At 35.5% G+C, this 16984-nt stretch overlaps 1 protein-coding gene across 1 annotated transcript in view; it reads left to right on the forward strand.

Annotated features, from left to right (window-relative positions):
- EYS (eyes shut homolog) overlaps window positions 1-16984 on the forward strand; it is a 1185765-nt gene that overhangs the window by 974527 nt on the left and 194254 nt on the right. The window contains 1 exon segment of the mRNA XM_032484469.1: window positions 13812-13965. Coding sequence (XP_032340360.1) covers window positions 13812-13965 — 154 coding nt within the window.

Below are 16984 nucleotides of genomic sequence, written 5' to 3' on the forward strand. Positions count from 1 at the left end.
TGGTTTGGTTTGGGGTTTTTTTTTGTTTTTGTTTTTTGTTTTTTTTGGTGGGGGTTGTTGTTTGCTTTTTAGTTTTGGTATTTTTTTTTCTATTCCCGAACATTTTAGCAAACATGTATGGAACATTTTTACCTTGTATCAGCAAATATTAAAGGGAAAAGGATAGAGAAACATCAGGTTGATAAGCCAGTGTCAGCTTTGAATCATATTCCTAGTTCAAAACTGTAGATTTATCTTTTCTCAGTTTGCCTCAACAGCTAATTGATGTTGAAAAGGAACAAAAGGAAGATAAAACTTGAATCCTTATGGGGTTACAGTAAAATTCTTTAGAAAGGAAGGTTTTAAAAAGAACTCTCTGTGGGAGAGAGACAGCTCTGAGAACAGCAGTCAAGATGAAAAGAAAGCTTTTTGAATCTGCCACTGAACCAATTCAGAATTCTGGAACCCAGTCAAAGGAGCTCGTAGTGGGTCATGGGGGAAGGGGTGAGACCACACAAAGCCTTCAGGCTCACTTGCAGAAAATGAGCTCTCTCGCGAGCAGCACCGGTCAGAAGGTTTGTCATGGGATGTATGACTATGCAGGTGAACCCATCCTCTGCTACTTCTTTGAGAAGAAAGAAGCAGGCCCTTTGGAAGGACATGATTTGAGAATTAGGAGCAGACATCTGGCCGAGGTGCGGGAGGCAGATCACATGAGCACCTCCAGTGGGAGAACAGGATTCAGAAGTAATCTTCCTAATACTTTATGTTTGTATTTAAGAAAGAGTAAAAGGACTGGTGGGAGGTATTTATTCCAGGCAGGAACTGACAAAACAGGTAAGATATGGGAGCATCCTTCCTCTTACATTGAGGAAAGGCTCGAAGAAGAGATTTCTGATATTACTAAAGACAACAAATTAAATCTAAAGAACCATAGCAGATGCCTCTCTCTATGCAATGTTTCCCAGTGGAAGACACAATATCTTCATTACAGACCTTTGATGCCAAGGCCAATGAAATCTCACAGGATTTCCTGACAGCATATTAAAAAGCTTTTCCTTCTTATAGGAAAAGTTTGCTCAGTTTTTTAAATCAATTTTACAATGTGTACCATAAAATTTTTTTAATATCTTTGCCCTCCTTACTAGCTCCCAACAGAGCTTGCTCCCGATGGATATGGGAGAGAGTGGGATGGAAAGCAACCATGGAGGAATTCACACATTGTCATTCATAAGGTACAGAGAGATGGCTTTTTATTGTATCGTCTTGTATTGACAGGAAAGTCAAGTCCAACAAGTTTGAACTGAGTGCCCATAAAGCACCGCACTCTCCTGGTCGCCCTGAGGGGTACAGAGATGAATAAGAGAAGAGATGGGTCCTGTTTCCCACCATTCAGTGGAGAGGTACCATGTGTCTAACTCCATGAGAAAGCTGACTGTGATAGTTTTCTAGTAGGAGGACTTGTTACAGACTGGGGCTGAGTCAAGATTCGTCACCCCAACAATTTGTAATTATACCTCTTCTCTAACTAGGGAACACCTCATCATCTAGAATCATGTTCTGCATCTCTTCCACCCCTCCTCAGTACTTCAGCCAGAGCCCTCCATAGAGGAAACACTCGGTTAGAAGAGTTCTTAAAGTTCTCTTCATGAGTTACTCAACTTTGAAGGCTGTCATGAAAAATTAGTCATTATTGAAACTGTATTTTAGGGAATTATGCTGTTAAACACTGTTATACTTTCTTCCTCTGATAAGTAGAAACAAAAGGGTACAGATTTCAAGGGTTTAGTCAAAACATAGCTTGAATCAAACTTACCTTTTTCCTTGGTCTCTTGTACCATCAAGAGCAGAACAAGGGTTGGCAAATTTTTCTGAAACGACCAGAGGATAAAATTTTTTTGCAGTCCAGGCAGTGTCTGTCACAACTGTTCAACCCTGCCAGTGTAGCATGAAACTAGCCACAGAAAAAGTAAGTAGATGAACATGTTGTGTTCCAAAAACACTTCACTTACCAATCTATGGTAGAACTGGGGCCATGGCCCACCATTTGCTGACCCTTGACCTAGAACAATGTGATTCATTAAGCTTCTCTTGAAATAGAACAATTGTGTTAGAACAATTAGACTCTATTTCTATGAAATTTACAAAGAAATAAATCAGTGAGAGATTCAAATCTGCTCTGACATAACTACATAGGGAATGGACCAGTGAAAAACAAGCTTCTGGTGGACAGACATCATGGCAAAAACAAACAAATGAGCCCAGTCAAGGACTGAAATTGTTGCCATGCCCATCCCAAGAACCATATAATCCAGTGATTAAGAAATTCCTCCCACCCTGTCGGTGGAAATGTAAATTGGTGCAGTCACTATGGAGGACAGTATGGAGGTTCCTTACAAAACTAAAGATAGAGTTAACATATGATCCAGAAATTCCATTCCTGGATGCATATCCAGAAGGATCTCTAATTTGAAAATATACATGCACCCCGGTGTTCATAGCGACACTATTTACAATAGCCAAGATATGGAAGAAAACTAAGTGTCCACTGACAGATGAATGGATAAGGATGTGATATATATACATATATATATATATATAATATTTTTAAAGTGATATAAATGAACTTATTTACAAATGAGAAACAGACTCACAGACATAGAAAACAAACATGGTTACCAGGGGGAGAAGAAGTTAGGGATAAATTGGGACCTTGGGATTAACAAAACACATCCATATATATGTGTGTGTGTATATATATATATGTGTGTGTGTATAAAATATATATATATACATAATAAACAACAAAGACCTATTTTATACAGTACTTAGGGGACTATATTCAACATCATATGTAACCTATAATGGAGAAGAATCTGAAAAAGTGTGTGTATGTATGTATATATATGTGTGTGTGTATGTGTGTATGTGTGTGTATACATCCGAATCACTATGCTGTACACTGGAAACAAACACAACATTGTAAATCAACTCTACTTCAATTAAAAAAAGGAAAGAAAATTACTCTGAAACTACACTACCTGATTCTGCCATTTGGGCACATTACTTAACATCTCTGGACTTCAGTATCTGTAAAGTGAAATAACGTTAATAATAACAGTACCAAAGATGTTAAAAGGTGTTTCAGGATGAAAAACTTAGTACAGTTAATGTGGTTAAAGCAGTGTTTGGCACTTGGCACCATGAAGTGCTGAAGCATCTTGTTTAGAATTGCTTTAATCCCACCTCCCTTGGGCTTGTCTGACAAGGACATTAGGAATTGGAAGCCCCGGATACCATATTTTTATCTAATGGGTGTCATTCATGCTGTATCTATTTGGTAGACATTCCACCCTGGAAAAGCAAAATCAGAACATGAGAAATTCTGGGATCAAGAATGAAACATTAGTGGGATGAAACTGGTACAGTTTTTGGTTTTCATTCTTAACCATTCCATCCAAATGAAGAGGATTCATTTCCTCTAAGACTTTTGTATTACAGCTTTGTTTTAAGCACAGTTAGCAGGCTAAGAAAAAACAAAATAAGCTCTCTTTACATTTCAGAAACTGGCCCACCCTGCAGCAGCATGTAGTAAGCATGTGTAATTAATTATGTGCTGGGCTGCTGCCACCGTCCCTCACTCTCCCCAGAGCTGCTCTTCCTTCCACTGACCAACCAGCTCATCCCAGCCACACCCTAAATACACGTGGCTGCCCACATCACCACCGCTGCTCTACAATGTCTTCAAACTGTGAGCAGCTGCTGCTGTACAAGTGCAGACCTTTAAAGACAACCAGGAAAGCGGAATCCTAAAGCCACAGCAAGAGCCTGTGTGTTCAGGAGGGAACCCAGTGCAAGCTCGGAGAACAGTCCTTATGATAGGCCACCAGGAAGGAAGGGGCCATCAGCCGCTCCCACAGGTGGTCCTAATTTTTTTTTTCGCTCACAAAAAAATTCATAGATTTTTGTTGATAAGCTGCAACATGCATGGTTTAATACAACAATAACAACAAAAATTTAATCAATTGAAAGTAATAAACTGAACCACAAACAAACACTCTAAACAAAATATCTTCCATTGTAAACATGTTAAGATGAAAACAGGGTTTCATACCATCTTACTGTAATTTTTTTATGTGTTACTAGCTTACACACCCCATGTTTTCTGTAATCATGCAGATGTGAATAGAAGTTTGAATGATTAAATAAACGAAAAGTGTCAGGAGGTCACCAACAGTAGACTTGAACCCAAGTCGGGTGTCAGCTAACTGTGCAAAGTAGGGTAAATCAATTAACCTTTTGTATTTCTGTTTGACTACAAAAAATGCAGATGTAATTTTTATTATCAAATCCATAAGTTTTGAAAAAATGTACAAAAAAGTGCTTTGAAAAATACAAAGTACCATTCAAATGTATGGTGTTATTTCTTTTATGGGAGGTGATAGAAATCTGTGTCTCTTTATGGTAAATTTCCAAATTTGACTGTTTATGTACCCAGTTTAATAAACACATTATCATATTCATCATTATCAATTCTATAAGGAATGATATTGCATTTTATTTTAATTCAAAGTGGGGATGATGAGTCTGTTCTGATCATTTGTTTATACATGATCTCAAAACAAACTTTCATTCGTGTTTGGTAGCATTCGTAAGCATAGTTCAAACAGAGAAAAAAAGTTTAATGGAAGTAGCAAGCCACATAATCATATAAACCATAAATACACATAATACATAAATCTTCAGTATTTCAGTGAAATGATGAAATATCCATGCTTAGAAAATTTCAGATCTATAACCCAATGCAATAGACAAGCAAACTAAAATTTTATGAAAGTTGACTAGGCTATCATTGTTTCTCGAGTTATTTCATTATTGTTCCTTTCTTATGAAACCAATTATATATATATATATATATATATATATATACTATACTATATTTAAATACATACTATACTATGCATATATAAATTTTAGATTCAAAATTATTAGAATTATCTCTCTAAAAGGCTATGATACCTAGAAGTTAAAATCCATTGTTTTACAAGTAATGAGTACTGTTCCTTGTTCTAAGCAGTATTTTTTATATTTAATGAATCTTAAATCAGGTGATACAATTAATGATTTCATTGGGATAAATAAAATTTGAGAATTATAGTTGTATACAGTTTCAAAATATTTTCTGGATAAATATTCAGAAAAATTCAAGACATTAAAGACTCATTGAAAAAATTACTACACAGCCTAAAAGCATAAAGAATTAGTTCAAAAAAAGAATAGGTTCACATTTCTCTAATCATCAAGCATCTTTTCAGTGAAACAACAGAATGACTTTTCTTCAACGGCTTAATAATGAGCCCTTCTAGAGTTTTCAAGTCCTGTCCAAAGGGAACACGAATTGGAACAAAATGGGTAAAGAGACATTGGAGAGATTCATAATTGCTTGATGTCTTTTGGTTCGATAAGCAAAGATGAACTAAATGTAATGTGGAATATGGATTACTCAGCCCACAAGGTTTAAAAAAAAAAATGTCATTACATATAATTTCCTTTAGTAGTTCTATTCTGAAAATTTTCTATTGTCTTTCTCATTTACTTGTCACTGATTTTTCAATTCTAAAAATCAAATAATTTTTATCATAATTGTATTTGAAAATATAATGTCTTTAGTACTATTTGTGAAAACCAAAGGATTCCTCCTGAGTGCTTATTCAAAACTTTAATTACATAATCTAGGTTTTATAATGCAAAGTTGATTGATTGAAAAGTGAAAAAGTCAATTAAACAGTAAGGCTCACATTCTTTGAAGTGAATAATTTACAATTGCATTATGTAAATAAATCAGCAAACACAGGTCTTCCATCTCCCCACCTACATCATATGTTAGCAGCGAAATACTTTGAATTCCTTTAAGATTATTACTATATAAAACAATAAGTTGCTTAATAATACAGTAAATTCAGTATGATGAATCAAAAACTGTTACTTCACAGAAGACTATAAGAAGAACCAAGCTGAGTTGTTAATTTTTTACCTTCATTCCCACTACCTTCGTTAAAGTAGCCTTACCATGCTCTGTAATACAGGGTAGCTATGGCTTGTAATGTCCCGTTGGTACACTTGCAGAAGACCCTTCATTCCTGTCATTGATTTTAGTGGCTGAGCTTCCTTTAAAAATAACTCATTCTTGCATGATACTACATACATCTTGTTTAATGTGAATAATCAATCTTTAAAATTCAGTTGTTGCAGCTTTAAAAGACAAGCTGTGTACATATGGTACAACAGCTTGACCTAAATGTTCAGCTCTGTTCTACTTTGCTCCTGTATACCATACTTCGAAGTCTTATCTCAAAAATATGAGTCTGAAATTGTAACATAAAGCAATTTATAAAAATACCAAGCAATAGAAAGCTCTAGGTACAAACAGTAGAATGGAGCAGGGTAACAGACTGGCTCTTAGTGCCTAACGAAATAATTCACCCTCCCCTCTCCAAAAAGGATGAGAGTGGAGAACAAGCTAACAATTAAAGAGAGAACAAGCTTATGTCATTTTATGAACAACATGATATGTATCCAAGAAGAGAAAACTTGAGATGCTGGTACAGAGTTCCATGTTTCTAAATGTGCTCCCATTGCCCCCAGCCCCCGCCCTCCAGTAAAAGAAGACTTAAGAATGACCCTAGGGGCAGGGATGTAGCTCAGTGGCAGAGTGCATGCTCAGCATGCCCAAGGTCCTGGGTTCAATCCCTTTAATAGACATGCATTACTTCATATAAAATAAATAAACAAGACCTACTGTATACCTTAGGGAATTACATTCAATTTCTTATAATAAGCCATGATGGAAAAGAATCTAGCATAAACAGACTCACAGACATAGAAAATAAACTTACTGTTACCATGGGGGTGGGGGGGGGGGTGGGAAGGAATAAATTGGGAGTTTGAGATTTGCAGATACTAACTCTTATATATAAAATAGATAAACAACAAGTTTATACTGTACAGCACAGGGAACTATATTCAATATCTTGTAGTCACCTATAATGGAAAAGAATATGAAAACGAATGTATATGTATATGTATGACTGAAACATTATGCTGTACACCAGAAACTGATGCAACATTATAAACTGACTATACATCAATAAAAAAATTTTTAAAGAATCTGAAAATGATACATACATATATGAAACTAAGTTGTAAATCAACAATACTTTAATAAAAAATTAAAATAAAAAAAGAACCCAGTACTTCCATTAAAAAAAATTTTACTAAAATGTTTTAATTATACCCTCAAATTCAGAGACAAGCAGCCTGAGAAATTCACTAGGAGTTCATGAGAAAAATAAGGAAAACGCTAAAAAGTAAAAGCACAAAAAACTGCTAATGGATCTCAGGAGAGGCAGAAAAGGTGAAGGTGTCTTTTCCTCTGCCGGGCGCTGGGCTAATTTGGAGTACTGTTCAGCTGATGTCCTCAGAAGTGTGATAAAAATGTGGATGGGCTGAGTGAACTCTAACAAAGGACATTTAGAAGGATCGCAAAAGAGTGATTTTCAGCCATGTTTACTCTGTCCTGTGCTACTCATATTTCATGATTAATCCTTAATGCTGTTCTTTTGTCCGATTTGCTTCTTAACTTCTGCAATATTGATTTAATCTATTTTGCGTGCTATGTTCACTCTGTGTTGCTCTCTTAACTGGAGTTACATTTGCAGGCAGTTCTGTAACTCGGAGCGCTCGTGGAGTATCTGGTGCTATTTCTTGGCTATCGTATGTCTCACTCCTAGCTGATTCTCTCACATTTTAATTTTTTTTTTTCTCTCTCTTTCCAATCTTAGTCTTCTACGATGTGTGTACTGCTGTCCAGTCCAAGGCTGCTATGTTGTTCAACACCAGGGGACCCCGTTCACACTGTGTTCTATGTAATTTTTTTCTCCTTGGAGTTGGTTTTGGTTTTATTTGCTCTAATATAATGTAAATCATTTCTCCTGATACACCTTACAATTTCAAAAACTGAGATTAGCTTATTTTCCTTTGTTAAAGGATACTTTTCTAAAAGACATTTAAAAAGAACACATGGCAAAGATTTTATTTAACCTATTAATTAATGAGGGACCTGGTCAGATATTACAGCCAGTTCAAAGGAGAGTCCCAGGAGCAGAAGCCATGCATAAAGATTAAGGAATTCTGAAGCAAACTTGCAAATAAGATGGAAAGCAGTTCTACCTGGAGGGTAATAACCAATTACATTTTACCACACACAGTTTGCATGTCTATAGACAAGAATTATTTGAATCATTATTCCTTTTCTCCAACTTACAGAGTTGCAAAACAGCTCAAAGATAAGAACAGGTAACAAGACAATAAGTGGGTGAGCTAGATTTTTTTTCTTTTGTATTTTAAATTCTTCCACATTTTTTCCTGACACCTTTCTCTGAACCATTTCTTGAGACCTGAGTGTTGCTTTTATTCCATTCACGTAGAACAGGAAGCCTGGGAGAGAGAGAACTTAGATTTTCTGACATTCTTGCTGAGATGTTAAAGAAGCATTTGTCTGAGGTTCAGTAATACCTTTAGTTTCACTCTGTTTGTTTTGAGTTTTTTTGTTTTTTTCTTTTAAATTGATGTGAACTCTAATATAGAGATGTTTCAAGTTTATCCAGACCCCTGAGAATCTTCAAGACCCTTTCAGGTTTCCACAATGTTAATTTTTTTTTTTTTTTTTTACTAAAACTAAGATATTTGCCTTTTTCACTGAATTGCTATTTGCACTCATGTTACAAAAGTCACAGAGGATAAAACTTCCAGCACCTTGGGTCCTGGCAGTGGCCCCAGACAGGGTTCAGTCATTTTATTCTACTTCACTGTGCACTCAAAGTAAAAATGGGCACCAAAATGCCCATAATGGTGCAGTAAAATGAATTCATTGTTTGAAATTATCAATCCCTGTGTATACAACACTTTAACATTCTCTTATAAAAGGACAAGGTCCTGGGTTCAATCCCCAGTACCTCCATTAAAAAATAAATAAATAGACCTAATTACCTCCCACCCCAGAATTTATAAAAAGTAAAAGGGGAAGTATACATATAGCAAGTCTACTAAACTTACCTTCTCTCCAATAAGCTGCAGAGCTTCCCAACACTTTCTGATAAGTTTGATACGGGAAAAATGGATGTGCGGTATGAGGAAGACTGTGTCCCGGGTCTCTGTTGAGCCATGGGTGGGTCCTTGACTTTGCACAAGAAATAGTTCAAGAGCGAGCCACAGTTGAGTAAAGATAGATTTATTTAGACAAATACATACTACAGAGTGTAGGCTGTTTTAAAAGGCAAGAGAAAGGCCACGAGGTGTGGGGTTTGGGTGCTCAGGTTAAAGTAAAAGTAGATACACACTCCATACACAGAGGGCCGGCCATCTTGGGAGATAAGGGAGCAAGGCGTGGTGTTGCCGGTTTTTATGGGCTCAGTAGGTTCATATGCTAACAAGTGGGAGGATCTAACTACTCTGAGGAAAGGGCTGGGATTCCCAGGAATTTGGTCACTGCCCACTCTTTGACATTTTATGATTAGCCTTAGAGCTGTCATGGCACATGAGGGAGTGCCATTTACCACCTTAATATTACAGTGAGCATATAACGAAACTCAAGATCTACTAGAAGGCAAATCTCCTGCCATCTTGAGCCTCAAGGCCTACTGAGAGTTGAATCTTCCATCATTTTGGTGTTAATTGCTGTCATTCCTTGAATGGCTGTGCCCTGCCCCCTTCCCTCCTGTCTCAAGTTCAGTAGTACTATTAATGAATATGCTTTTTTAAAATATTGCATAGTAAAGATATCAATATTTGAAAGATCTCCTTAACCCAGTGAACGAACATTTTTCAAACAATCAATGCATGGGTTACAAAATCATGCGCAGGTAGAATGTCCACTCAAAGTGCAAGAAAGACCAATGGAATTTTCACGTAACAGAGTCTGCAAGGCTCACTAATATAGTTTCAGATTCCATTTGCAACTATGCTTTAAGGAACTATCATTTGTCCATTCTGTGTGTTTTTTAAAAGGGCTGTTCAAGTAATCTTTCCTTTCTGACTACATTCTGTGTGAGGACAAAGTTCATATACTTCAACCAAAGCAACAATTCACAACAGATTGAATGAAGAAGTAGATAAGAGATTCAGCTGTCTTTTACTAAGCATAACATTAAAGATATTTGCAAAGATATAGAATAATACTACTACTCTCACTATTTTATTTTTGTTTTGGAAAATGTAACTACTTTTCATAAAATATGTTTTAGGTTAATATGCAATGGGTTTTATTATTGTTATTAAAAATAACATTTTTAATGTTATGAAAATAATCAATAAATACTTGAAAACTTTCTCAGTTTTAAATTCTAATCCAGTAAGTATTGAAAGATGCTGTTGACTGAAATAAAATCACACAACGTGAGAGTTGTGGGTTAAGTTTTATTTGGGACAAAATGACGACTATAGCCCAGGAGACAGCATCTCAGATAGCTCTGAGAAACCGTTCCAAAGACGCAGGTGAAAACTTAGTATTTTATGTGATCTCAGTGAGGGGGGGACGTGCAGTCAAGCACACACTTAGGCAGAGGCTGCTGCTAGTCATGAGGAGCAGATGTCATCATTAATGATTTTAGTGGTTTCTAGATATGAGGAGATGCAAGAATTGGGGTCATAAAATCTTCTCCTGAAAATATTGTCTGAAGGCCTGTTCAACCAGTTTTCCCAGAGCACAGAGCGCCTCATTCCTGACCTCCGTCCTGAACTCCTCTCACAGAGGATTGGAGGTCAGCGGCTGCAGCGGCTCGTGATTGAATCCAAGCAGAGTTAGGTGGCGAGTGCCAACCTGATCCGATCCTTGGAGAGGCAGGTGGCAAGTGCCAGTTTTTAGTTAGCAATGCAAACCATGTAAACAAAAGTTCTTTGGGGGCTTCTCAATAGATTTTAAGTGTGCTACAGGGTCCTTAGACCTAAAAGTTTGAGAACTACTGATTTAATATAACTTTCATTTTAAAATCCATGTACCCTATGGTTCTGCTGTAATAAAAAAAATACTTTCTCTGCATATCTGTGTGTCCAGTTATCAGCCTTCATATCCATGGAAGTGTTTACCACATATTAATGCTGGCCATTTCTGAGTGTTGCAATTTCAATTTGGTTTAGTGCACATTCATGGGTATCTTTAACAGTGCTTGAGTGAAAAAGCAACAAAATCATTATCTTAAATATACATTTATATTCACAAAAATAAATAAAAGCAAAAAGGGAATTAGAATACTAAAAATGTTTTTTAAATTCCACAAATATCTGAAAATTCAGGAAGTACAGCATGAGAATTATTTGCTTTGACAATTTTGGATCAATTGAAAATCAAAAGCCAAAAATGTATAATTGGCCCCTTGTATTAATTTCTGATTGCTGGTGCAGCAAATGACCACAAACTTAGTATTTAAAACAACAGAAATATATTCTTTCACCATTTGAGAGACCAGAAGTATAAATGTGTTTTATGAGGCTACAGTCAAGCTATTGGCAGGGCCAGTTCCTTCTAGGGGCTCCAGAGGAAAATCTTTTCCTTGTCTCTTCTTCCTCTTTCTGGTGGCTGCTGGTGCTTCTTGCTTTGTGACTGCAGCACGCTGGTCTCTGCTTCTATAGTCACATAACCTCTCTTCTTCCATTATCAGATCTCCCTCTGCTTCTCTCTTAAAAAGATGTTTCTGATTAATTTCCTGACCCAACCAGATAATCCAGGATAATCTCACCATCTCAAGACCTTTAATTTAATCACACCAGCAAAGTCTCTTTTGCCATATAAGGTTGATAGTCACAGGTTCCAATAACTACGACATAAATATATTTGGAGGTCATTATTCAATCTACCACAACCCCCTTCTTCACAACATACACAAAAATCAATTCTAGGTAGAGTGCAGACCTCAAATAAAGCTAACATAATTTATATTATATTATATTATATTATATTATATTATATTATATTATATTATATTATATTACATTATATTATACATAAGATATATCTAGATAATATAGGAGAATAATTTCATAACTTTGAGGCAGGCAGAGTGATCTTAAAGATGATATAGAAAGTACTAATCATAACCATGAAGGAAACCATTGATAAATTGACCCACACTAAAATTAAGACCATATATTCACCAAAATTCACCCCTAAGAGAATGAAAAGACGATCTACGGAGTTGAAGAAAATACTTTCAATATATATGGTTGACAAAGAGCTTGTGTGCTCTCTTATATGTATCTAAATATTAGATATATACATAGGTATAACTCTATAATCAATAAGAAAAAACAGAAAATAACCAAATAAAAATAAAAGCAGGACATACAAACTGACACTTCACAAAAGGGGTTATCAAAATAGCCACTAAACACAATATGCCCAACTTCACTAATCTGAGGAAAATGAAAGTTAAAGCTAGAATAATAAACACAGAATGGTTAAAATCTACAAGGTGAGCAAACCAGCTGATGGTGAAAATACAGATCAGCTGGAACTCTTAAATACTGCTGGTAAAAAGTGAACACATCCTTTTGGAAAACTGGCAATAACTACTAAATGAATTGTATTCCTACTTTCTGACAGAAAAATTCAACTCCTAGTATACAGACCACAAAAATGCATGCACTTCAACAGAGAAGACAGATACCAGATTATCATAGCAGCATTATTCATAATAAGCAAAAATAGGCAGGGTGGGGTTCTATCTACAGAAGAAAGAATAACTGAATTGTGAATATTCTTTTAATGGAATATTATAAAGCAATGGAAATGAAGCATGGATGCTCTCATACATAAAACTGAGCAAAAGCAAATTGACACTGAAGAATATATACAATATGATCCCACTAATATAAAGATGGAAATCAAGCAAAACTCAGCCTAGCTGTTAAACATCAGGATCCTGATTGCATTTGGCACAGGGAAAAAGGGAGAAGTGATTGACAGGACATCTGATGATGCAGATAATGTTCTTTTTCTTAAGTTGGTGGTGTTTGTGGGAGTGTGTTTGCCTTGTGACAGTTCACTAATTCACAATATGCTTAAAATTTGTGTGATTTTTCTGTGTGAGTGATACTTCAGCTAAGAATATTAAAAAAGAGAGAAATCTATGTACATACAAAGACAGATGTCTAAAATTTATTGTTAAGTGAAAAGACAAATGAATAAAGCTATTTATTATATTACTTGTTTTTAAAAATGAAATTGGGGCTATATAAATATTTATATGTATGTAGATAAATGATAGAAAAAAATCTCAAAGTGGGATGAATGATGGGCTGGAAGAAAGGGAAATGTTTCTCTTTTTTGTCTTTATATATTTCTTTATTATTTCAATTCTTATGAAGTACACATATTAAAATTGAAATAATAATAAATCAAGTTATCAATACTCAATAGATGCCAGGCACTTTCCATTTATTATCTCATTTATCACAGTAGTTCTAATAATTACTTGCTCTCATTATCCCAGTATAACATATGAGGAAAGTGAGGCTCAAAATAGTTAAGGTCATAGCTATTAAGAAACAGTCATGTCAAGTTAATGTTGTTAATACCATGCTATTCTTAGCCTGTGGAAGATAATGTATATTTCTGATACAGTACTTATTACTTGAATAATTATCTAATAACACTTCTATCATCTTTCAAATGGTTACTCCTTGAAGGCAAAGATTGTGTTTGTTGAATGAATGATTGTTATTGAATAAAATGTAAATCCATGTTAATCACTAATTTAATGTAATTTTGGTTCTTAAAGGCAATGAGAAGAATTTTGGACATCAGTTTCTTCACTTATTTCTTGTGGAAGGAAGGCCCACAGTTAAATATGGATGTGGAAGCTCTGAAAATATCTTGACTCTTTCCGCTAATTATAGCATTAACAAAAATGTATTCATCCCTATCACAGTACGGTAAGTAGTTCTTTGAACTTGGTGCTGAGCCTTGTTTTTAAACTGTTGTTAATATGTGTAATAGCCATCCAAAACCAGAAAGGAAAAAGAAAATGATCTCTTTGAAAATTGTTTCCCCAGTCACTTTTTTTTTAATTTTGGTGGAGTAAACTACAAATTAAACTAAGGTGTAATTTGATACCACCCAGTATCAATCAAATTGTGCACAAAATGAGTCTTTCTCTGAAAATATCTGGGAACAAATAAGTAGATTAAAGAATTGAGTGGTTCAGCTGAAATTAAGATCTAGTTCAATTGTTCAACAAAATACCTATTGAGTGAAAAAAGCACAGCTATTAGGAATTGGGGAGGGAGAAGATCTACCTCTGCACAGAAAAAGGAAAGTTAAGTAGAAGAAAATTGAATATTAAAAGAAAATGTCTTTCTGGAGTATTTAAAATTTGGAAGGGCAGTCTTGAAATTAGTTCATGCTTCATAATTGGAAATCCCAGAAGAAGGAAATGGCTGAATATGACGGTCACATCCCAGGGACATTACTGAGCAAAATTTACATGTTGTGACCAAGAATTTAAAATTCTTCATCAATGTAGCAATCTAGTAATAATGTTCTCCAAAGTTACTTTTTCTCAGTTAAAAAGAACATTTTGTGTCCGAGTTAATGTGTGAGATCACATTTGGATAAGTTAGTCTGATCATCTGGAATCTTCACTAACCTATGAATGTTATATAAATCAAATAATCTTTCCCTGGGTCTGCATCAATCTGAAAATAAAATCAAAGAAATTGACACCAATCTGAAAATGGAAACTCCATACAGACAGGAAAGTTCAGTGTACTTAGTAGGGCATCTGACAGATAGATGCTCAGTAAATGTCTGAATCAGTGAAGAAATGAGTGTGTCTGGGCTGGGAAATTCAGCCAGTCATGAAAGAGGGCAAGGAGATTACCCTAAGATAATAAAATTATTTTTCACAAATTACCCATACCCTTTTGGAACACTGAGTTCTGCACAGGAAAAAACAAACATTCAGAGCAATGGACTTAACTCCGAGTTCAGTCATTTCTCTTACAAAGGTTTTACTGTTGATTACTCAAAAAGGAGCCAGATGAGAAGATGAAAAACTTAAAACCAACTTAAAAGGCATTTTTATTGATAGCATCATCATTTTATACATTGTCATTGTTTTATACAAGCAATGGCACATTCAATTACATATGAAATAGTTTCTATTTTTGGTCAAACTTTCTTAAATGACTGATTTCATTTTTGCCTTTAACTAATGAGGACCTAATCAAGCAGTCCTCAGACAAACCCGCCAGATCCTTAGGTAACCTCAAGATGAAAGCATACTTTAAAAAATTGTTGACACTTCTAGTAAAACTGAAAACCAAGGACTTTGGATTCATTTTATACAAAATTTAGGAAATGTAAAACAGCTGTCTTTATGGATACAAAAATGCAAATATGATTTGTCTTATTGGTAATATACAAGATCTCAGGGTGACAATAGTTTGCATTAAAGGCTGACCCTAGGACTATATTATATATCATACCTTAATATATTATATAATATAAATTATTTTAATTTATATAATAAATGTGATTTTTAAAACAGTATATTAATTTAAATAAATTAACTAAAGGTTAATTTAAAAACTTTTGAGTGCCTATCTGCTCTCTTAATATTTCTTAATCTTTGTTTCTCATTTTTCTTTCTGTTTCTTCTGTTTTGCCTCAGTCTTAATTTCATTTATTCATGTAACAAATACTTTTTATTATATTTATAGTACTATACTAAGCTCCTAGAATTCAATGGTAAGCCAAAACAGACAATGTCCTAATTCCTGTATGTATAAAGGTTGAAGAGGGAGATTGACAAATAGTCATACTAATGAGGAAATCATTAAAATCTGAGATGTGTAGAAATTTTTTTTTAATGCTGTTAGAAAAACAAGTTACAAAGTAGCCAGACCTAGGCTAAAGAGCTGAAGGAAGTGCTCTAAAAAATGAGTAGAAGTGAACTTGGTAAAAACAAGCAAACAGAAATAGTCAAAGCAATGATGTATGTGTTCCAGGCAGTGGGAAGAGTATGAGAAGAGAGCCTTTGGTGGAAAGAACCATAGTATATTTAGGAACCCAGTAGACTAATGTATATGAAACAGAGAAGCAGAGGAGGATGGCTGAGTACTGGAAGATGAAGATGGAGAGGTCAGCAAATGGCAAACACTATAGGGCCTTAGAGCTATGGTAAGGAGTGATTGAAGGGGGGAAAATTAGATGGCTGTTATATGTCCAATTAAGACATATGGTGGCTTAGACTAGACTGGTGTCATAGAAGAATTGACAGACTTAAACATAACTAGGGTTGGTGACCAAGATGACCGAGTAGGAAGACTCTGAGCTCATCTCCTCCCATGGGCACAACAAAATTATAACTAATTACAAAGTAAGTATTGATGAGAAAGATCAGAAGACTAGCAGAAAAGATCTTCTACAACTAAAGACATAAATAAGGAACCATTAAGAGATAATAAGATAGGCAGAGTTGTGATACAGTCAAGACCCACACCCATGTGTGGGCAATCCACAGACAGGAGGACAATTATAACTGCAGAAGTTCTCCCCAAGGAGTGAGGGCTCCCCAGGCCTGGAGTCCTACACAAGAAAGATGAGCCCTAGGAACATTTGGCTTTGAAGGCTAGTAGGGCTTATTTTTAGGACAGCCAGAGAGCTGTGGGAAATACTGTGTTCTTAAAGCGTGCACACAAAGTCTCACATGCTTGGATACCCAGAGCAGAGGCAGTCATTTGAAAGGAGCCTGGGTCAAACCCACCTACTGATCTTAAGAGCATCCTGGAGGAGCAGGAGGAGACTGGTGCTCACCCTGGGGACATAGATATTGGTGGCATCCATTTTGGGGAGCTTGTTCTACCATGAGGATGTTGATGCTGACAAGTGCCATTTTGGAATTCTCCCTCTAGCTTATTAGTGCTAGGACCCAGCCCGGCCCACCAGCCT

The sequence above is a fragment of the Camelus ferus genome, chromosome 8 (assembly GCF_009834535.1).
Source record: "Camelus ferus isolate YT-003-E chromosome 8, BCGSAC_Cfer_1.0, whole genome shotgun sequence".
NCBI lineage: Eukaryota > Metazoa > Chordata > Mammalia > Artiodactyla > Camelidae > Camelus > Camelus ferus.